This window comes from Theropithecus gelada, chromosome 6 (genome assembly GCF_003255815.1).
Source record: "Theropithecus gelada isolate Dixy chromosome 6, Tgel_1.0, whole genome shotgun sequence".
In the NCBI taxonomy this organism is placed as follows: Eukaryota; Metazoa; Chordata; class Mammalia; order Primates; family Cercopithecidae; genus Theropithecus; species Theropithecus gelada.
In genome coordinates this window covers 144,905,598-144,929,960 of record NC_037673.1, presented here as the reverse complement: position 1 = coordinate 144,929,960, position 24,363 = coordinate 144,905,598, and the positions used below count along the sequence as shown (strand labels likewise).

The 24,363-nt window shown below is 37.2% G+C and overlaps 1 protein-coding gene across 4 annotated transcripts in view; it reads right to left on the bottom strand.

Annotated features, from left to right (window-relative positions):
* Positions 1-736: 736 nt before the first annotated feature.
* The window catches only part of FBXO38 (F-box protein 38), a 59,714-nt gene continuing 36,087 nt past the window's right edge, over positions 737-24,363 (bottom strand). The window contains exons 13-22 of one of the 4 annotated variants that reach the window (XM_025388664.1): positions 18,873-18,992; positions 17,282-17,461; positions 15,050-15,784; positions 9,607-9,707; positions 9,393-9,495; positions 4,967-5,133; positions 3,705-3,850; positions 2,937-3,040; positions 2,220-2,333; positions 737-1,605 (exon numbers count right to left, since the gene is read on the bottom strand). In XM_025388664.1, coding sequence (XP_025244449.1) covers positions 1,427-1,605; positions 2,220-2,333; positions 2,937-3,040; positions 3,705-3,850; positions 4,967-5,133; positions 9,393-9,495; positions 9,607-9,707; positions 15,050-15,784; positions 17,282-17,461; positions 18,873-18,992 — 1,949 coding nt within the window. In that variant the 3' untranslated portion in view covers positions 737-1,426. Of the gene's footprint in view, positions 1,606-2,219; positions 2,334-2,936; positions 3,041-3,704; positions 3,851-4,966; positions 5,134-9,392; positions 9,496-9,606; positions 9,708-15,049; positions 15,788-17,281; positions 17,462-18,872; positions 18,993-24,363 lie in introns of all 4 variants that reach the window. The other 3 variants (XM_025388665.1, XM_025388663.1, XM_025388666.1) reach the window with 3 other exon arrangements.

The window sequence follows — 24,363 nt, the reverse complement described above, 5'->3', positions numbered from 1 at the left end:
TAATTTCATGTCTATTTAGAGAAAATTTATAAAAATTTTCCACAGGCCTTCAGTTTCAGTAATTTGCTGAGGTCACTTGGCTGGCAAGTCACAAAGCCATGACTCAAATATAGGTGTTTAAGCTTTTGCTGACAATCCTTGCTTGACACTGTAACACTATGTATATCATTGCCTTATCAGGGCAATTAATTCCTCACCTTGAAAGGGGAGAAAGACTACCTCCTGATGACCAGAATTTTGGAAAATTCTGCTGTTCCCAGTATTGTCTTAAAGAGCTCTGCCTGTAATCCTAGTACTTTGGGAGGCCGAGGCAGGCGGATCACCTGAGGTCAGGAGTTCCAGACCAGCCTGGCCAACACGGTGAAACCCTGCCTTTACAAAAAATACCAAAAATTAGCTAGGCATAGTGGCGGGCGCCTATAATCCCAGCTACTCAGGAGGCTGAGAGAGGAGCATCACTTGAACCCGGGAGGCAGTTGCAGTGAGCCGAGATCATGCCATTGTACTCCAGCCTGGGCAACAAGAGTGAAACTCCATCTCAAAAAAAAAACCAAACCAAAACAAACGAACAAAAAAAGTTCTGTGAGTTGAACATCTTGTAGCTAAAAACTTTCAGAGATCAGAAATTGGATTACACTGGAATCTTACTTAGATACAACTCTATATATACACTGCTTTTCTGAGCAGTATTTGCTACTCTTCTTTAAAAAGAGGGATTCAGGTCCAAGGCAAGAGAAAAGTTTTTAATAAACTTTTATTTTATATTTAAGATAAAGCATATACACAATTCAATGTGGAAATAAATTACTAGAAATACTTTGGAAACTTTTCCATTTCCCTCTCAAACTCACTTTTTTTTAAGTTCATAAGTCTTTTTACTTGATTTTAAGAAACATGGCAACTATAATACTAAGAAAGAACTACAGCTTTGTACAGAAACATATATAGCCTTGTCTGACTATAAGGTTTAGTTGGTGTTTTAGTAACAACAAAAAAGCACACAAGACACAAACACTCTTCAACAGGTTTACTCAAACAGCTTCGCTCAAGAAGAAAAAGGCACAGATTTAAAGGGATGACAATAATCATTAAGAATGAAGTAAATGGAGACTCAGTCAAAAAATGATACTTTATGAATTAAGTCAAGAAAAACAAAAGTCTTTCAAATTATCTGTCTTCATTAAAATGAATTTTTAAATTAAATTGTATAAACATATGATATAAAGTTGGTACTTTAGGAAGCGTCTTTGTATATTTTTTATGTACAAATCTTTGTATACAATTTCGATGTTCCTTATACATTCCCTATATAGCAAACTGAGCCAGGACCTCCCAACTGCATGCCTCAAGTCTCTGTGGAGCACTCTGGCAGCTGGATGGTCCTACTTGCTTTCTGACAAAATAGCTGGAAAGGAGGAGGGACCAATTAAATGTAGTCATCTTCAACTGGCTCTCCATTGACATCACAATAGTGGATAAAAATTGCCACTACTCGCTGAAATACACCCTTCTTCATCTGACGCATCTCTGAAATTTCCTCTCCTATTGTTTCCATACAGATGTCTGCAGACAGCTGTCCTTTCCTTCTAGGAGCATAGATAGTGCCTTCGAAATTAGAAATAAAAGGAGAGATACATATGATAATCAGAATCATTTGGAAAATCACTGTTAAGCTGGTCCATAGGATATTCCCATATACTGCACTATAATGTAACTGACGTATGAATAGCTCAAGGAATGGGTCACCACCAGTTTGTTCTTATGTTTGATGCCTAAGACAGCGTACATGCTTAAAGTCTCAAGGTAAAAATACTATACCAAAGGTAAGTCAGACACGTGTACATGTAGTTCATAAAATCCATTTCCTTATAAAGTATTTTCTTAACACTTTGGTTAACAATAAATATTCAAGTATGCTACCACTTAGAGAAACTACATTCAAAAATTTCTCCCCAAATTTCTACACCTAAATTATAAGTTTCCACACAGGAAAATCTGTCCAAGGGAATCCTTTCTACCAGCCTTTATATATCCCTAGTAAGTCCACTGAACATCTATTGTACAAATAAAGAACTGTTTTGAAGTGAGTAAATAAAAAACATTTCTATGGGAAACCATTTAACACTGCACTACTCCTAACTCACAAAAAGATATTAAGTATGTAACACAGTAGGCTATACTTAAACTAGAGAATAGATGTCAAGTCAGGTCATAATTACTTTCTTCATCATCTTCAAAGTCGTATCGAGCAAAGCTGTTGGGCTCTGCTGCTCGTAATGACCTCAGCCAAGGGAAGTCAGAAATCATGGAATATGGAGCTCCATCCACAACACCTAAAAGACGACAAATGTAACATTGCTAACTGGCGTGGAAGTGCTGATAGAGCCAAATTCTGCAGTATTTTGTAAGCAGAATGTAAAATATAAAATAAAGAGAGTGAGTCAGGTGTCCTCAAATCATTTCCAGCTATCAAACTACAGTAATTTGTAATTTTTGTTTATGTTTTATGTTTCACCACTGGTTCTGATTGTCCTAGAAATAGTAAAGACTCATACAGGCAAAGCAATATTCATCTGGCTCCCACTTCTTGCAGGTATTAAAATCATCCATGTTTTGAAGAACTGTAAGACTCCCATTCATATCTTCCCTAAGGCATGTCCAGTCATCTAGTTAATAGCTATTTAACTTTTCCTTTTTAAAAAAAGTATAATTCTCTACATTTGGGTTACTGCTTGCTGTAAGCCCAAACCAGTTTGACTAATTGATTGATGGATCATTCATTCATTCGTGAATGAGAAAGGGCCATGTTTTGTTTCCCAGGCTGGTCTTGAACTCTTGGGCTCAAGGGATCGTCCCACCTTAGCCTCCTGAGTCGCTGGGATTACAGGGGCAAGCTACTGCACAGGCTATTTAACTTTCTAAATATTTGTAAATACCTTCTAAAGTATAGATTTCTCTCCCCCAGGGGTACTTGGGGTATTTCTTTAAGTCTTCTTCACTTCGAGTGGCTTCAGGGAAGAATTCATATTTAATGAGCTCTCTGGAGGCAACAGGAAAAATTAAGTAAAAATTACAAAACTGGAAATAATTAGAGTGTTGGGTAGGAAGGAACCATCAAAACTGTTTCGGACACAGATTCTACCAAACATCTTAAAGTATTAAATACCTAACAGAAGTAGGATACAATCAAACTACAGAATCCAAGTGTAGTCAGGTCAAAACTACTTTCTTCACTGTCTTCAAAATCATATCAGGGAAAGAAAGTCACTTTCTAAGCACATGTCTTCTACACAAAAGGTGCTGAATGCAACATTAATATAACAAATATACAAAAGTCAAATTTTCTGATATAAAATATCATAGTCTTAAGATCTTCTTCAAATTGATCTCTTTTTTCATGCCCCAAGGCTAAATAATGTTACAAGTACATGTACAATTTTTCCTTGTAATTTTTATGTTTTAAAGATCATAAATATATACATATGCTTTTTAGTTTTAAGTCCTCGTTTCCCTCAGTTTCTCACTTATGTCAACTTTTAAGTCCTCGTTTCCCTCAGTTTCTCACTTATGTTAACTTCAGGATAAGCTTGTCTGAAAAGCTTAGATGGAATCATTTAAAATAAAGAAAAATTGGGATTTGCTTCTGGGAGTCCCTGCTATGAGAAATGACTAAAAAGGCCTTTAGGGGCCACAGAGTTACTTACTGATTGATGTTTGCTATAGTGTCCATCCAGCTGCGAATGCGCACCTTATTCCGGACATTGGGAGGGTTGCTGAATTCATGGATAATACAGATGTGATAGGGGTAGGGACCACTAAACAGCTTCTGCTCCAAAGTTAGCGTGTCCACCTGCGGAAGACATCATAAAGAAACACCTTCAACAAAGAGAATGCCTTAGAAATCTCTCTCCTAGAGCTTCAACAATCTTTCCACGGACCTTCCGTTTTGAAATCTCTGGCTGATTTGAAAATCAAATAGTCACATACAGACCTGAAAACAGTTTGTCATGCTGGGAATAATTTTGCAAACTCTTCTGTCTAGGGAACTTGGCAATTTATATCTCACTGTTATATTTAAAAGCTTAGTAAACCAGAGAATCCTGATTGAGATAAATGATGTCAGTAAACTCAGAATCTACTTCTGGGTATGTCCTTTATTAAGTCCTGACTGCATTATAGAACTGTGAATGAGTAGTAACATATACCCTATTGAAATGGGACTGCTGCCCAGTCTTTAAGAGAGAATGCATTTTCTTGTCTTCTAGGAGCCTTTGATAACATTGCTGTTTTCTCATGGCATACCCCTCTCCCATCTCTAGTTATGAAATCTCACTCTGCCATCTCAGTGGCATATGTGTTTATCTCCCTTTTGGGAAGGCAAACTCCTTGAGGGAAGGATCATGTGTTGTGTATTTTTTCGCACCCGGCATATTGTAAGTTTTGAGACACTTGACAATATGATGACCTGACTCTTTTGAGGCCAGGCTGATTTAAAATTTCCTTTAAACCCTCTTTTGGCATTAAGCACAGAACCTTATATACAATATACTCTTAATAATGATAATGACACTAATAGTAGTTATATGATGGCTTACTATATACTACCACCTGTTTTAGCATTTCACATATATTAAATATCACAATAATCCTTGGTATATCATTATTATTCTAATTTTACAGATGAAGAAACTAAGACATAGAAGTCAAATAATCTGCCACAGGTCAGACAGCCAGAAATTTAATCAGGCAGTCTGAACCAGAGACTGTGTTCTTAACCACAAGTAACTTTTAATAAGTATAAAAACCTGTGGAATAACAACTCCCTGCATCACATATAACTTGTAAAAACTAAAATATCATTACTGTAGGTTGGAAGTGAATGAATGCCAAATCCAAAAGGCTAAAGACTAAAAAAAAAAAAAAAATCACAATATGTGTATCATCGGAAAGGAGCAAAGCTCGTTACCTGCTGCATTGGGCGTAGGTATATGATGCGGTTTCTCTCGGGTGGCATTCTTAGTATCTGGTCTAGTACCTGATCCATGTTCAGTTTCTTGCACTGTGCATAGTCAAATCGGTTTACAATTGGTGCATTTTCTACTTTTAAATGTTTTAGTACCCTGCACCTGGTAGCTACAAAATGAAAACAATGGTAAGCTCTATACATATCATCTTTGGAGAGATGGCCTAATTTTTGTTAGCACAAAATACTGCAGTAACAAACATCTTTAACACAGGTCAAATAATATCATAGAGTACAAATGGCAGTTAACAAAAAAATTTGAAAATGTGGTTCTGTTTACGTCAAAAGAAGGTAGAAGGGGCGCATTAAAGTGCCTTTTTCTAAGATTTTTACTGTTAAGAAAACCAAGCCCTAGAAAATGACTTGCCCAGACAGAAACTGTTTAGGAAATATTTATTTAAAAAATGAATAACTATTATACATTTTTATAGTTAACAATCAGACCTGAAATAATTCACCTATATTACCTTACATTCACTCTCAGGAATGAGCAGAGTTGGATTTTAATTCCTGTCACAAATGTAAAAGCAGAACCTTGAAAAAAAGACCCAGAAACACATTTGGGTATTTTGGTCTAAAGCTATTCAGTCCAATATAGTAGCCATGTGGTTAGTGGTTACCATCATATTGAACAGTGTACACACAGAACATTAAAGTTCTATTGAAATGCTGGTCTAAAACATGATTAGTTTTTCTGTTTGACATATAAAACACGAAGTCAGAAAAAAGTAATTTTGATATAATAAACACATTTAACTGAACTAGTATACCAACTTCAGAAAAATATTTCCTTCTCTTTTTTTTAATCTCAAATTTCAACCTGGTCCAATTTTCACTGCAGACTGCAACCAGGTCCAACTTGAGAGAGAAGATCAAATGGAAAAGATTATAAAACCACAGGCTGATTTGCCTGATCTTTTTAACATTTCACAGACATCTTCTGTAACATCCTTGACCCAAATGTCATCATCGTCTTGCACAATCTAGTGTAACTAACTTGACATTTAAACACTGAGCGAGACTCCTGCCTCTCACATTCATTTTCTCCTTCTGTGACATGGTGGAAAGGAGGGGAACTGGTGTTGAGGACAGCAACAGAGGAAAGGAAAGCGCTAGATGACAGTAAGGATCCAACGGTTGGTAGCTATAAAATCAGACATGGCTAAGGTCAGTTCTAATCTCATTTAATCATCTCCTCCGTCATTAACTTAGCCACTATCTACAGACTAAGCTAAGATCTTCTCCCCATGATAAGCTGAGCCAAACAATTTGGTTTAAAGGGGAGAAGGCTGGGCCTGAGGCCGTGTGATCCATCATTAGGTTAGAGAATGTACAGGAAGAATCATCAAAGTAAAAAGAAGAAAACCAGTCAGATTCTTGGAGAGCTCAGAGTAGAGAAAGGAATGGAATGAGGTGCCAACCGGCAGAGTCTGAAAATTGAGTTTTACATTCTCAGAGCTCAAAGGGTGTAGGCACTGACAGAATGAAAGTTCTTTCAGTGCTACTGAAAGGCTAGGGTGAGTACTCCTACTGTTATGAACTCTGAGCTTTTGAAGAGCCTGTGTTCTCTATTGTAGAAGGAAACTCCAATAGGAGACAGTGATTTAAGATGTTTTAGGACCAAAGACCTCATTGGCTGGGATAGAGAAAAGCACTATTTCTTCAGAGTAAACAATAGAGTTGGGGTCCCAAAGGTCTGAACTTTTGTAGAATTCAGAGTAGTGCCTGAATCTCAGTTTCATCTCTCCTTTCTTGGATTCTCCTTAGTTTATGACAAAATGTTTGGTAAATACCTTTTAACGGGATTTCTTTGTTTACTACTAATATGGTAGGAGACGTAAAACAAAACAAAATAAACCTCTTAATATTTTTTGCAATACAGGTTGACTAACCTTTATCTGAAATACTTGGGATCAGAAGTGTTTTAGATTTCAAATTTTTCTTCAAATTTTGGAGTATTTACATTATATACTTACCCTAATAAAAAATATCTGAAATCTGAAATGCACTCCAATGAACATTTCCTTTTAGCATCATGTTAGTGCTCAAAAAGTTCTGAATTTTAAAGCACTTGGGCATTTTGATTTTTAGATTAGAGATGCTCAACGTGTAATAACATCACTAGGCATTACTAGAGGTCAGACCCTGTACTGTGTGTGTGGGTGTGTGCATATATCATGTATATGTACATATACAGGCATTTCTCATTTTATTGCACTTTATTGTGCTTCACAGACATTGCATTCTTTACACAAGGTCTGTGGCAACCACGAATTGAGCGTCCACTGATGCCATTTTTTTAGTAAGCATGTGCTCACTTTGAGTCTTTGTGTTACATTTTTAATAATTCTTGCAGTATTTCAAACTTTTTCATTATTATTTTATCCATTATGGTGGTCTGTGATCAATGATCTCTGATGTTACTATTTTAATTGTGGGGTGCCACAAACTGCACCAATGTAAGTGAACTTAATAAATGTTGTGTATGTCCTGACTGCTCCCCCAACAGGCTGTTCCCCTGTCTCTCTCCCTTTCTCTCAGGTCTCCCTACTCCCTGAGATATAATGATGTTGAAATTAGGCTAATTAATAACTCTACAGTGGCCTTCAAGTGTTCCAACAAAAGGAAGAGTCACAAATCTCACTTTAAAATAAAAAGATAGCAATGATTAAGCTTGATGAGGAAGTCACGCTGAAAGCTGAGATAGGTCAAAAGCCAGGTCTCTTGTGCCAGTTAACCAAGGTGTGAACGCCAAGGAGAAGTTCTTGAAAGAAATTACAAGTGCTATTCCAGTGAACCCACAAATGGTAAGAAAGCAAAAGAGCCATATTGCTGATATGGAGAAAGTCTGAGTGGTCTAGACAGATCAAACCAGCCACTACATTCCCTAAGCCAAAGCCTAACCCAGGGCAAGGCCCTCAACATTTGGGCAAGACTCTCTACCAGCAAAAAGATTATGACTTGCTAAAGGTTCAGGTGATTGTCAACATCTTTGAATAATAAAGTGTTTTTATTTTATTTTGTTTTTTTCTGAGATAGTGTCTTGCTCTGTTGTCCAGGCTAGAGTGCAGAGGCATGATCTTGGCTCACTGCAACCTCTGCCTCCTATGTTCAAGCGATTCTCTTGCCTCTGCCTCCCAAGTAGCTGGGATTACAGGCATAAGCCACCACCCCTGGCTAATTTTTGTATTTTTAGTAGAGACAGAGTTTTGCCATGTTGGCCAGGCCGGTCTCAAACTCCTAGTCTCAGGTGATCCGCCTGCCACAGCCTCCCAAAGTGCTGTGATTACAGGAGTGAGCCTCCGTGCCTAGCCAATGAAGTGCTTTTAAATTAAGGTACATAAATTTTTTAAAAAAATACAATGCTACTTCACATTTAATCGACTATAGTGTAAACATAACTTTTATATGCACTGGAAAATAAAAAAAATTCATATGATTCGCTTTATTGTGATATACCTTTTATAATGGTGGTCTAGAACCAAACCTGCAGTGTCTCTAAGGTATGCCTGTATACATATACATACAGAAACATATCAATCACTGCATTTAACTTTCACAAATGCTTTATGAGTTAAGCATAATTACGCACAGTTTACAGATTGAAAAAAATGAAGACAGAAAATTATAAAACTTGCCCAAGGCAAGGAAATAAGTCAGATCCTCATAATTTTACATGGATGGATATCTAAAATATAATTTTGAATAAAAAGGTAAAATTAATAGATCAATTATAGGATATACTATGTAACTAAAATTTTAAGAAATCATAAAAATTAATACCCCATGTTTGAGACAGACACATATATAAAGAAAGATATAAAAGGTACACTGGAAAGATGTATGTTCAATACACGAGTATAGATGGTGGGAGCGGATGAGATTAACAATGAGGGACATGAGACTAAAAAGAAAAAGGGGCTTGGATAAATGATAATGTGCCATGAAGTAAAGATACAATTAATCATCTCAGTCAAATACAGAGCAGTTATACACTTGAGGCCCAGTCGGCGCTTCCCTCAAAAACCATGTCCAAGTCACACAGCTGGTAAATGACCAAGCCAGCAATCAAGCTGAGGTCTATCTGACTCCAAAGCCTATGCAGGCTGTTATTTACTCTGCCAGATCAGGCAGTAATTATCCTTTGGAGACAGGCTATTTTAAAAGATGAACCAAGTTTCTCTACATGATGCTCAGAAATACTATGGAGTAATACTTTGAGAACTAGAACAAAGGCGGAACTAAAGATAACCCAACACAATATTTCCTTTAAGAAAATAAGACGGTAATGTTATTACAGTATTTATGAGTTCCTAATTCTTTTAACTCATTCATGATGCTCGTGTATAATACGGGCCCAAATACATACCATGGATGAACATCATCTTGGGACAGTCTTTTAGCACTAGATCTGTGATTCCACAATTGGTCATAGTGACTCCAACGAGATTCTTGGATTTTAATACAAGAACCTACAAGGAGAAAAATTAGAAACTATATAAAGATACAAACTTTAGTTTGCATGCATTACTTAGGAACTGGGCTAGACTGTGATAAAGGTAAGTGAGGGGATTTTCCTCTACCTGCACATGGTCATCCTCGATCACAGGATCACTTGTACTGGTGGATTTATCTGCTGTCCGCTTCCGTTTCATGGCGTGACGTGGCTTTGTTTTGGCTACTTCTAAAAAAGGTAAAAAAGAAGAAAAACCAAAACTTTAGCCTTGCTTTCTTTCCCTCAAGCACATTCAATCACATATGTATGAATACCATCAAGGCAATTCCCAAATCTACAATTTGGTTCCCAATGGAATACAGTTATATTGGTATTTCCAATGGATTGTTTCAAAACAGGATCACCCTCCATTACTTCAAACATATCTACATCAAATATAACAACCCTTCTCATACCTAGGTCATCCTAATAATCTAATAAACATTCCTACTTCCAGTCTCTCTGACTCATCCCATCCTAAATACTATTGGTGAATTGAACTCCTATCTTTCCTACTAAAAAACTTTCAAATTATTGACTGAAGCTTAATGAATGTTTCAATGCTTGACATTTGGAGCTATGCTTCAGCTCTGCCCATTCTCCACACCATACCCTATCATCTCCCACTGCTAATGTCTCCGAAGTCATCAATTGCTCTAGCTTCTTCTGCCCAGAACACCTTTTCTGACCCTACTTTTTGAAATACGACCCATCTGGGAAAGGTCCAACTCAAACACTTAGTTCTAACAAAGCACCCTTGATCCCCACACATTACATACTGCCCTAATAGTTCCTTTTATACTTGTTTTGTTGGTCTAGTTACATAAAAGCTCATTAAAGGCAACAACACTCTCTTAATTCATCTTTATTTCAATGTCAGTCACTAGCAATGAGATAAAATGAACATTTATTGAATGAACTGGCACTCAACACTTACAGAATGAATGAATGAATGAATGCACCGCAGGTAAAACAGAATAACAAATATTTACCGAGCTCTTACTGTGTGTCAGGCACTGTTCTAAGGGTTTTACTTGTATTAACTCAATCCTTACAATAGCTCTGAGATGGATTTATTGTTCTCCCTGTTTTACATATTAGGAAACTGAAGCACGGGAAGGTACAAAAACTTGCCACAGTGCTAAATGGGAACCAGGAGTCAAACCCAGGAAATCTAGCACCAGTTACTAAGCTAGAAAACCTGCAATCTTTCATCTGTCAAACCCTGGTTAATAAGGCTCTTATTTACTGGTACTGTTCTGAAGCAATACACTTCGAAATAAGCAAATATTGTCCTTATTTTATTTAAAAACGAGTGCTAAATTCATAGCTAAAACTTAAGCACATATATATTCTAAGAAAATACATTAGTCATCATTCTCGTTTTTGATACTTAATCATACTGTAGCAGAGCATATATAGAATTAAATACAACCGACTTTCACGAATTAAATTACCACCATACTGTTTTTTTAGATAGTACTGCTAATTATAAACATTCCACTTGGTAATTCTGTAATATCAGTAATTCTGTAATCTCAAACATGAAAGATCACAAAAAAAGACAAAGAAATGAGAATGAATACTGCAAATTCCCAAAGGCTTGGGCTTAGATGGGAACCGTAGAGATTCAGTCTGATTTTTTTACACAACAAAATCCTTTCTACACCATTGAAGTCTGTGAAATTCTACTCTGTAAAACAATTCAAAGCAGCTGCTTTGGCTGAAGGCCGAAAAGGAGCCCAAGAGCTCTACCCATCAAACTTCCTCCAAGGACCTTGAAACGAAGCGAAATTCTGGAGTTCCAACAAAACATGAAGACTACTAACCACACAACACAATGTAGGCCTTCTCCCACAGTATCCTGAAGGAACTTCATCCAAAATCAAATCATCTTCATTGACAAGGAACCTTCTAAAGGCAGCACATTTCACCTGATAGCCAAAATTCACAAACCTTTTAAAACCTCTAATAAGTCCTGGCTCCCTCTCCCAGTACCACAACAATGAAAATGAACAAACAAAAAGCAAGCCGGTTTCCACTGCTACATGACAGTGTTCTAGTAAGAATCTTCTCTCAGTAATCTCCTTTTGTGATCTGATTTTCAAGTATCTCACCTTCCCGGATTGCTCTCTCCCTTCCCCCTTAATTTAACAGAGTATGGGGTTCAAAATTAGGTAAAGTTTCCTGCTCTCCAGGGTACCCAAACTGGTAGTTTACATTTTCTAAGAAAAGTTATAAAATGAAGTCACACTTTATACATATATGAGCTTGAAAAACAAACATTTCTGATACATAAGGAAAAAAGTTTGTGTGTTTGTTGTTATTCTCTTATGCCTCCCTCCCTGTTTAGAGAAAATTAATTTTGTTTAGGAACATTTTTTTAGTAATTCAAAACATCCACTAGCATCAACAATACCTCATATGATGGTGTCTATACTTATTATGTTCACAGTTATTATCTAAGCCCCATACCATGTGTAAGACATGGTGCTAAAGGATAGAAATATACTGGTGAAAAAGCAGAGACTGTCCTTGTTCTCATGGAGCTCACAGTCTACCAGAAAGGAAGACAGTAAAACAAGAAATTACAACAGAGTGTGGTTCACATTAATGTTGAAGATGCTACAGAAACAGAGAAAGGCAGATCAATCCAGTCTTGGGGTGTCAGGGAAAGTGTTTAACATTTATAGCAACTATTTTAATCTTAAATGTTATTCTTTGACAATCCAATTATTTATTTCTCTAATATTTACTTTATAAATTGTTATACAGTGAGGATTAAAAGCAACTTACAGGTATTTATTCCCAAAATATAAATTCACAAAACAATTATATTAGCTTCTAAAATGGCTTTAACACTCCACAGGGTCATAAATTAAAAACCAAAGATCTCAAATGTTACTTTTTTTTGAACTGATTTTTAAAAATCTTTAACATTCAAGTTTTTTCCTTTATTAGTTTGGATTTTTCTCTTTAAAAAACATGCCAGATTAAAAATAATTTGGGCCGGGCATGGTGGCTCATGCCTGTAATCCCAGCACTTTAGGAGGCTGAGGTGGGTGGATCACCTGAGGTCAGGAGTTTGAGACCAGCCTGGCCAACATGGGGAACCCCTGTCTCCACTAAAAACACAAAAATTAGCTAGGCATGGTGGTAGGCGCCTGTAATCCCAGCTACTCGAGAGGCTGAGGTAGGAGAATCACTTGAACCCGGGAGGTAGAGGCTGCAGTGAGCTGAGATGGCGCCACTGCACTCCAGCCTGGGCGACACAGAGGACTTCATCTCAAAAATAATAATAATAATAATAATAATCATCATCATAATTTGTAAGCCACCCAAATAACTTCTTGTCCTTTCCAAAAGGGACTATAATAATATTAAAATCAGTACTTTGATAACTACCCCAAAAAACTACTATTCAAAGTAAATAGACATTTTTATAAATCTAAAATACATTAGCAAATAATTTACCTAGTATAACCATGTTACAGACATTAGAAGTCTTCTCAAATTGAAAAAAAAAATCACATAATAAATGCAATAAGAAGCACTACATAAATATTTTCTTTATTTTAAATCCAGAGAATGATTTAACTTAAAAAAAGTTCTAGACATGAAAAAAGTCAGAATAAAATAGTTAAGGGATAAGCAGAACACCAGGCAAAAAATAACATCAAAACTTCAATGGTTAATATGAAGGTTCTGTATTAAAAACAAAACAACAAAAAACGAAAAAATTTTATCAAGACATGTAAGTAAAACGGCAAACATAACAGTCCCTAAACAGGAAGACTCAGTGCTGTTAAAATGACAATTATGTTTCAGTTATCAATTGAATGCAATTCCAAACAAAAAGCAAGATTAGTTTTTGGAACTTGATAAAAATATTACAAAGCATATCTATAAAAATAAATGGCAAATGCATGGCTAGTCAAGGAAATTTTGAAAAAGAATAACGAAAGAAGACAGAACACTGGAACAGAAGAGAATGACCAGAGATTAACCTAAGTATGTCTAAGAATTTAGTAGATGAGAAAAGAGCGTTTCAAAATAATAGCACAAGAATAGACATCCATAACCAGTACTGAAACAAGCTGGTGATGGTTTGGAATAAAAATTTAATATTAGTTCCCACAGATTGAAATAAAATTCCAACTGAACTAAGGAACTAAACCGAAATCAATGAATAAAGGAATAAGAAGATGGGCACAATTATCTGAACCAAGTGTAGGAAAGGCCTTTCACCGTATAAAAATGAACTCATAAAGGAAAACATGCAGATCTGACTTTGCAAATATGAAAAACCACACAACAAAAGGTGTCACAGGAGGCAGATACTGTTTACTGGGCACAGAGTTTCAGTTTGGGATGATGAAAAAGTTCAGATGGTTGGTGGTGACAGCTGCATAACAAGGTGAATGTATTTAGTGCCGCCGAATTACACACTGTACTGAATGGTAAAGTTATATCTTACCACCAATTTTTTAAAAAAGATATTATCAAACATTTACAATTGAAGCTGGGAAAAGTATTTTCACCATATGGCAGAACTACTGTTTGCAAAGCATAAAAAAGTCTTCAAATAAAACTCATCTATTTCAATGAGTTTATGCAACTATGGTAACTAGCACACAATTAAGGTCTCAAATGTATCTCATGAAAGCTTACTTTTGTTCTGTTTAGCTCTGTATGATTCAATTACTTCTATTTAGAATATACAAAAAGCACTGACTGCCTATGTTCTGGGACTGATTTTAATATTTTAAAATTGAGGGCTACTTGAAGAAAATTAAAATACATTTATTATTCACTGTCAGGTAGTAATGATATAATAAGGGCAGGAAAGAGTACTTAAAAATAAGATCAGAAATAGAAACAGACTTATGATTAATAAATGTGCTTACACCCATTCCACCCAATCCCTTGGCTATACATTATAAACATTAATGAAATTAAATACACATTATTTGTTCTGAGTATTTTCACCAAAATAATTCTCAGCCAAACCATTTACTTACCTGCTTATCTCCTGGCAAACCTTACTTGAATTGAAGCAAAACTAGATTTCTGAAAAAATTACTAAGTCCTGCAGAGACAAAGAGAGGGCTATACCCAGGAAGCTGCACTGAGATGTGCTGCCCCAGCTCCAGCAACGTCAAGTCCTTGCTTTTTGGCTAAGGTTTAAAACTTTCCTAAGTTAAGACTTCTCTAAGTGTGTGATGGTAGCAGAGTTCATCTACTGGGGCTTAGGTGTCAGTCAGTGTTATATTTAGGGAAAATATACACAGTGCCACTTCCCTTAAAAGCTGAACTGCTTGAGATTTCCAGGTTGGACATTGTATAAACTGTTTTACACCCCCACCCACCAAACCATTGCTGAAAATTAGTTTAAAATCTGCAAGACCCACAAAACCCCAAAACAGAATTTAATTTGCCAAACTGGCTTTTTGTAAGAAAACTCATGAAACAAGTTCATGCCTTTCTGCAGCCCTACCCTGCAGTTGCTAATCCTAGGAGCATTGTCATACCTGACTCAGATACCAGCAGTACATGGGACAGTCTGCTCCTGGCCCTGGTTAGGGGCCTCCGAGGGTAGTCTTCATTAGACTGCACGTCACAACTCTCAGGCTGGGAGCTCCCCCTCCTGTCCTCACCTGTAGCCCCAGAGCCACTCCCATTAGTCCTCTCATCATGTGCTGGGCCTGAAGACCCCCCTTGTGGCAGAGTCCTAAAGGAAAAGGCGGATCTCGTACCATCCGGGCCATTCACAACACAGGCTCGGCTGGTTGAAGGACGTTCCTCATCAGAACACCTGCTAGTTCTCCTTTGGGATTCCTGGGGCCTGTGACAGCAGCATCTGGGGCAGACAGAACTCTCTGCATCTCCCTCCTCCATGGCCTCAGAGTCCTCTGACCCACCGGGGGAGCAGGCACACTGCCTGGACACATCCACTTCTGTAGGGCTAGGCTCGGAAGAGCCGCCGCTGTTCACCGTCCTTACAAAGTCGGGGCTTTGAGAAGCAGTGCTGTGTGAGCTGGAGTTTCCCACTGTGCTGGCGGTGGTGCTGCTGCAGCTGGGATAAACATCCTTGTTTTTTTTCTTTTCAGGAATATCCCTAGCTGCTTTCATATCGGCTTTGATCTGCTCACTGGTGACCTGACAGCCTTTCTCACAGCTGCTTTCCTCGAGGGGAAACTGCTTCGACTGGCCCATCTGATGGGAGTTGTACCTCTTTCGAAGTGGAGTCTTGCCTTTTCCACTTACTGCTTATAGAAAAAGAAGAACGGCCCGAGGAAAAGAAAAGATTTCAGTACAAATTCTGGACAACACGCAAGAGTAAATTTGGAACAGGAAATAATGTATACTAAACACTAATTTTCCTAAAGTATAACTGTGATCACATCATTGAGCTGCTATAAAATTCTCTATGGCTCCCTAGTGTCTACCTGGTTTATACTCCTTAGCTATGCCTTCAAGCCTCACTATGATCTAATTCCAAACCATCTTTCCATGTTGTCCCCTCCATATACATTCTACATTCCAGCTCCAGCTTTTCTCTCAATATACCCTTGCTTTACTACCTCAGGGCCTTTGTTCTCACCAATTTGTCAGCCCTGGTCCTCTACTCCATCTCTTCTGCACTCCCACCCCAAATCAACTGTGGTTGTAGTATGTGCCCTGTAATATTACTACCTATTGTTTTTGACATGACTCTTCAACCAGACTAGAACTTCTGTAAAGAGAGACCATGACTTACTCATCTCTGTATCCCTCACAGTGCCTAATACAATACCTGGGGCACAATAAAGCTCAATGAAGATATAAAGGAATAAATAGGTTTTGTCTGGCCAACAGAGGATTTAGTTGCTAAATTTAGAAACTGCACTGTCTGGGAAAGTTAGGTTAGTCAGCTGGTCATATTACTTTTCCTAAATTTCAGTTTCCATAAAACCTTCTTTCAACCACAGTATAAAGTTATCTGAATCTCTTAAAAGAAATAAAAATTGAATAATCAGCCAATGATCAGCAAATTATTCCAAGTCCAAAGAACTAAACCTTCCAGATAATAGTACTACATAAATGTTTCAGGGTCAGTGTTAAATGTGTATTGAACATTCAAAAATATTGAGTAAGGGTACCCAAGGAAAAATGACTGGACAATTTGTAAAAAATATATCCTTTGCTAAAAGTGGTAAGCACATGGTTCGGAGAAACAAAAGGGAAGGAAAGACAAGGAAGAAGTATGAACTTCAAAGTTAAGAGAAGTACAGTTTCTTGGTGAGGCATTGCAGAGGGTTGTTGCCTAGATTTAAAGGGATGTGAGGGATTATAAAAATGTACTTTAGGACTCCTTCAAGCACCAAACTAGCCACCAATACTCATTAAGCACAACTGGACAGATTATCAACTGGTGAATGGTTGCTTTTCATTGCTCTGGATGACTCAGTAGTCATCCCTTACATGAGGCACAGGCTTTTCACTCACTAATCTCTGACACCCTGATGCCACAACTAAAGCCTCCACTGTAGACTTAGAATCCTTCTTTTCTTCCCTGAGCCCTCATTCCACACCACTGTTGTGTTGTATTGCCTACAAGAGCACCACCCAGATTTCCCTCTTACTTGGGCAAGTGCATTTCTTGCTTCCTGTCACATTCCATAATATATGTTAACTGCACCCAAGTTGTCATATTAAGGCCAAGTGTGTCAGTTCTGATAGTGACTGTCATTAACAGTTCAGAAAAAGACATAATTTCTCACCTGACAATTCCCTGGACTGCACTGACTCTCCAGTTTTCTCTTCACGTTCAGAGTAACGCCGAGTACCGTTCTTAGGAATCCAGACTTCTTGGAGTTCTAGACTATCTTCTTCATCATCGCTCTCTGAATCATGAACAGTAATTGGGGTTGGTTTTACTACACGCTGAAGACCACTGGGTCCTAAAAAAGAAAAAGTACAGGCCTAACAGTTACTTTTTGTGCAAGAAAGGGTCTAATACGAAGTACTGTTTCCAGGGCTCTGGAATCAATAGAGATGCTTTGTGGCTCTATGCAGCCTCCCCTGGCACACATTTTAACTGATAATACACTTGGATAAGATACTGTGAAAGCAACTTAACTCTAAACCATTATGTCAACATTAAGTATGATTAATATGCCAACCAACTTGATGCATTTCTAAAGGCAAATTAAAATAGACACTCATACAGCATTCCCTTGCAGGACCTTCACTACTTCAAAGAGTAGCATAAAATCATCCTAAAAATAATCTAAATAACAGTGATAATAATTTTAAAAATAAGCTACATATTTTCTCAATTTTTCAAACATATGAGCCAAGGTTAAGTAAATGAAGATGAATTCAGAAATGTATGGGACTGGTAAACAAGACTGTATTCTTTGAGTATGGATCTATCTCATTAGATGTAGCAGATATATTTTTGAAGGCTAGATGCATGTTACCTTTTGGTTGAATATGTGTATTTATGTAAAAAATGTTTTATCTGCTTGGCAGTATAGCTTTTAAACCTAGTTCTTATAACCTAATTCTCTCTGACAAGTGACTAATATTAGCTCCATCAATAAATGTATGCTCCGAGGAACCTAGCTTTTTTCCTGTCACACTGTACAATGCCTGACACAGAGTAGGCACTCAATAAATATTTGTTGAATGAGTGACTGCATCTGTCACACACTTAAAACAGGGTAGCATATTTTCCATCAAAGACAAGGCAGCATTCCAACAGGCAGGGAATGAGAAAACTTGAGTTTTCTCAATTTCAATTCTATCCCTCGATTACTGGCTGACTGGTGTTGAGAACATCATTTAAATTTTTGAAAGAAAATTAATTCCCCCATCTGTAAAATGAAAGGCTATGCGAGTTAATCTTTAAGGGCCTACGACTCTATATCTTGTCTTAAGTCAGCCAATGGCAAACAGAGGTTAAGTTTTGGTCTGTTTACTAAACCAGGTCAACTTCTCAACTGCTCCTCCTCTCTAACTGAATTGAGGGGAGGGCAAAAGCAGAATATTTAATCAGGTCATTTATTTTCCCATCAACAATTTGAGTGCTTTCTTTTTCTACACATACACGGATACACACATGCACATGTGGCTATACAGAAAAAGCAGTTGTTGCTGCAGTCACAAATAATAAAAGACAAACTTTAGTGACATATATATACATGCAACGAGAATACCAGCAATGTATTACAGTTCTCAGTAATCAATAGCATAAAACACATCATTAGCTGAAAGGTCAGAAAACAACCATTCTCGGTGTCTCACGTACTTCATTAGAGTTAGGCCACAGTTTCAGAATGATGAATGTGGGGTAGATCACATGATTACCTGCTTGTTCCTCATCAACATCCACAGGAATAATTGCCTGGCTGTGAGCTGGAGTATTATTTCCACTCTCGGCCACCACCTCTCCATCTTCTTGGACGATGTCTTCCATCTCATTTAATGCTTAAACAAAAATATACACAAAGTAAAAACCAAGAGAAGTATAAAGAACTACAATGGCAGGCAAAACTGTGGCCGCCCTAAGAATTGAACAGTCCCGCTGATTACTAGGCCTGCCCTGAAAGAATAGCATATACTGCATATACTGCATATACTGTGCTTGTTACTGCAGACATTAAGAAGTATTTAATCAGTCTACAGGAGAGAAAATCACAGATGGGAAAGAAACATTTGGTGGAGAAAGCCCATCAAACTCATACAAACTCAAACTGTTAACAAAGAAACAAGGCAAAACATGATTAAGCCAAAAAGATACCATTCAGATTAACGTCACTGAATTATATGGGAGAGGTTTGAAATTTCATGGGGACAGTGGGAATTGCTTTGGTTTTAAATATACACAATAGCACACCTCCCCCTGAATAATTGTCCAGCTCTAGCCTGCAATATCTATATTTCAGTCATTGCCAAAATGAGAAATGACCTTGCCTAGAAATCTTTCATGATAAAAACCAATCAATTTTCTTCTTTCATTCAACTAACAATTATGAGTAGCAGTAATTAATGTGTACATACTCTATGACAGGCTCTATGCTAAATGTTTATAGAAACATTTTCTTATTTATTTCTCATAGCAATCAGGCTAGCATTATTATTAGCCTGATTTTTGCAGTTGAGGAAATGGAGGCCTAGACGTTTTAATAGTTTGCTAGGATTTAAATTGAACAGTTTCTAGAGCCTACTACACTACAGAAACTACGAGCAGGAGGGAAATTTATACTCCTTGCTCTCAAAGAGGATGAACACATTCTGGCAAAGATGTTAGACACATAAAATAAGGTCAGAATATAATTGCTAAGACCTATAACAATTCAAAAGTGCAAAGGGAACATAGACAAGGAGCACCTAATTCTCTCATTGGGTCAAGGAAGGGTTCACTGAAATAAGGTAACATTTCATATACTACCATACCAGGAAGAATGCTACATTTTTCGGAAGAATAGTGGTCCAGTGGTAACAAAAAACAGTATCTGTGTTGTGATAGGGATGCAAAAGAAAAAACAAGGCTAAAAAGGTAGCCTGGGCTCCAGATTGTTAAAAGCTTAGAAAGCCTTGCTAAAAAGCTTAGAATTGTTTGCTGTAGGCAGAGGGAAACCACTAGAAGGTTTTTATGCAGGGAATGGCATGAAAAGAAGTACATTCAAATATTAACGTGATAAGGTTTTCCAAAGCTGCTGAGCAACTGCTTTTAGGTTGCCAGAATAGCCTGTGCAAACATTTAATATGATACCCAAAAGTTGTTTAAACGATTTCTTTGCATACATTTGAATACTTACTGAGCATCTACTACAATTTGTTAGTATTCCTTGGAGCTGAAAAACAGTGGTGATATTCAAGATCCCTAGTCTCACGGCTTACTCTAGTTGGGGAAGAAAAAATTTAAAAAATAAAAATAAAAACATCAGATAGTAATGTCTTATGTAACAAAAAGTGCGATGTGACAGAGAATAAACTGGTGGCTGCTTAAGATCAGATGGCAAGGAAAGACATCTCTGAGATTAACATTTAAGCTAAGAACTAAAAGTCAAGAAGGAGCCAGCCATGAAAAGATGGAGGGAGGGAATTCTAAGAGGCAGTAGTTAGTGCAATGGTAGACGCCAGCTGTCATGCTCAAGCATGATGTAGTGGTGGAGGTAGTACAAGATGAGGGCAGGCCAGATCATACAGCAGTTGGTGGTCCAATTCAAGAACCTGGATCTTATTCCAAGGCAATGAGAAGCTATTAAAAAGTTTTGAGTAAGCTATCAATATTGTCTGGTTTGTTAAAAGACTGCCCTGGCTGCTGTAAGAACTAATTTTGGCTGGGTAAGAAAATAGGCCAATTTTAAAGCTATTAAAACATTTAGGTTAAAAAAAAGAGAAAGGTCTGATGTAGCGGTAGTACAATGGGAAAGGAGAGATGTAGGCATACTGGAGAGATGTATTAGAGACATTCAACAAGATTTGGTAAATGACTTGGAGAGCAGTTAGGAAGTAAAGAAAAAAGCATAATGTCTTGATTTTAGTCTCTGGTAATTAAATCGCATTGTGGTGCCTTTGGGCTAGTGAAGACACAAATGATTCTTGGTTTTGACAAAAAGCATAATGTCTTGATTTTAGTCTCTGGTAATTAAATTGGATGGTGGTGCCTCTGGGCTAGTGAAGATACAAATGATTCATGGTTTTGACTTTTTTCCTTTGTTGGAAAATATTTTATCATTATGGTAGTACATCTTTTTCAGAACAGTTTTAACTTACAGAAAGTTATATATATGTATACGTATATATTATACATACATACATATGTATGCTAACTTATAATCAAGTATCAATATTCACCAAATGTTTTGTTTAGCTGAAATGTTACTTCAGCTGTAAAAAAAAGTGTTATAAAGAATTCATTGCCTCTTAACAAAATAATTTTTATGCAACGAAATTGTTGCATAAATTAATAGAAATTTACTATCAGACATAATATTTAGTGGTTGACAACTACCTGCCCCAAAGTATAAAACAAAATACATTTACTGGTCTTTTTTTTCAGACTGCAAACCCCTTAGGCTTCAAAAATAAAAATTTTACAAAATCAGTGGTTTTCAAAGTATAGTCCCAGACCAGCAGCATCAGCACCACCTGGGTACTTGCTGAAAATTCAAATTCTTGGCTGGGTATGGTGGCTCACGCCTATAATCCCGGTACTTTGGGAGGCCAGTGTGGGCAGATTGTGAGGTCAGGAGATCGAGACCATCCTGGCTAACACAGTGAAACCCCATCTGTACTAAAAATACAAAATATTAGCTGGGTGTGATGGCACGCGCCTGTAGTCCCAGCTACTTGGGAGGCTGAGGCAGGAGAATCGCTTGAACCCAGGAGGTGGAGGTTGTAGTCAGCCAAGATCATGCCACTGTACTCCAGCCTGGGAGACAGAGTGAGACTCTGTCTCAAGAAAAAAAAAAAAATCAAATTATTGGCTTGGAGCACTGGCTCACACCTGTAACCCCAGCATTTTGGGAAGCTGAGTTGGTTGGATTGCTTGAGCCCAGGAGTTGAGACAGCCTGGGCAATATATGAGATTCCATCTCTATTTAAAAACAAAAACAAAGCCATATTATCTAGCCTCACACAGACCAAATAACTGGAGCTCTGAGCGCAAAAATCAGCAACGTGTTTTAACAAGTCCTCCAGGTGATTCTGATGCACACTCAAGTTTAAAAACCACTGCCATAAATAAAACTGCAGAGCAATTTCACTTGGCAGTCAATTTAGGCTAACTGGGGTGGAGGGATGAGAAAAGAGGTTCACCATGATGCCATATTTAAAAGCATTAAGTACCTGGAATGTATGTTTTAAATCAAGAGAGAAAATTAGTTAAATGATGTATAGGTAAAACTATGCTTTAAAGTTGTAATTACTTAAAAAGTAGTTACATAAAAATAGACACTATGCTTTAGCAATTACAGAGGCATAATTTTGATACTTATAGGCAAATGTAAATTGTTAAAAAAAAATGAACATTGTGGGGCACAGTGACTGACTCATGCCTGTAATCCTAGCATTTTGGGAGGCTGAGGCATGAGGATCACTTGAGGCCAAAAGTTCAAGACCAGACTGGGCAATTCAGTGAGACCCTATCTCTACATAAATTTTTTTGAAAAATCAGCTGAGAGTGGTGTCACGCATTTGTAGTCCCAGCTACTCGGGAGGCTCAGGTGGAAGGATCACTTGAACCCAGGAGTTTGAGGCTACAGTGAGCTATGATCACGCCACTACCCTTCAGCCTGAGTGACAGTGAGACTCTATCTCAAAACAAAAACAAAAACAAAAACACAAAAACAACAACAAAAAAAACCCCACCAAAAATTGTAAACATTTATTCTTATTCTAGAATGCTGCAAAATTCAGGTAATCAAGTTATATTTTCAGCTAACTAGCTCATAATTGAGTACTCTAAGTTATAAGACTTCTGAAAGTACAAATTTAAGATAATATCCTGCCAAATTATAAAATTTTGATAAATATAGTAACTGTGAAACAATAAATCATAGTTTTGTTGGAGTTAATTTATACAAATTAAATAGCTTTTAAAATTATACAATGCCCCTCTTTTATAGTAAATTACCTCATGCAAGCTGAAGAAGTTAAATACAATAGAGCAATTAAGACTGGTGCTGCTTCATTCTGGGGCTGGTCCAAAACCAAGTAAAGGCCATGCATGTAAAGATTTGTTTTAAGACTCAAAGTCTCCCTCTGTCACCCAGGCTGGAGTGTAATGGTGTGATCATAGCTCACTACATTCTTGAAAACTCCCTACTCAAGCCATCCTCCCGCCTCAACCTCCTTAGCTTATAGGCACGTGCACTGCACCCGGTCCAGACGTGAAAAGTCTTCAAATTGTATATAAAGGAGAGTGAACATGTTAATACCCATTTCAAAGAAATTTTTAAATTATTATTTTCACTTGAAGATGTGAACCATCAATATTAGTCAACTGTTTAACATAATTCCCCATTACCCCTTTTATTATGAAGCCTTGTATTTCTCTTTATTTCAACCAAAGATCAGTCTTTTTCTAGTTCCTTATTTTGTGTGTGTGGGGGGAATCTAACTTATATGTGTGTGTGTGTTGTGTGTGTGTGTATACATGTTTAATAACAAATACAACTGAACACACTACCACGTGGGAGTGACCTGTGGAATCTAATGTTTTCTATCAATCTTCCTTTCTCTACAAATGCTGCCATTGCCTCTGGTTTTCTTAGGCTTCCTCTTGTTGAAGCTGTTTAATCCTTCAATCCTGGCATTTATGTATGCTTTATACAATTATGCTTTATACATTATGTATTTATTCTTTGCTTCTCAGGATTAAACAGCATTTTGAAGATACTGTACTTGACAATAGTCCTAGGTAACTGCTGAAGCTGAATCCTTTCATTGTAATTATGGCTTCTTAAATCAAAATAGCTTATCCTGTATCTTGTGTATTTGGTTTTTATGCCAAATCTCTCATCTTCTGAAACCATATTTACAAATCAAATTAAGATGTAAGTTCCATTTTCCTCTCTTAAATCAAATACAGATACAAATTAAATCAAATATGTTGTTGAGTATCTTTTTGGTCCTTGTTGCAACAATATGTGATTTCACAACGGCAGGTATTCTCCACTGTACTGAGAAGAAGTCTATGGCAAATTAATCTTCTAGTGAAGTCTATAATCTGTGTGTCAACTCAAACCAAAAATGAGTTCACAGGATTTGGGTAGTTCTGAATGGCAGCTGCTGTAAGTTTCCCATGTAGAGTCCATGTCCTCTGACACGCAGATCTTTATGGTGGTAG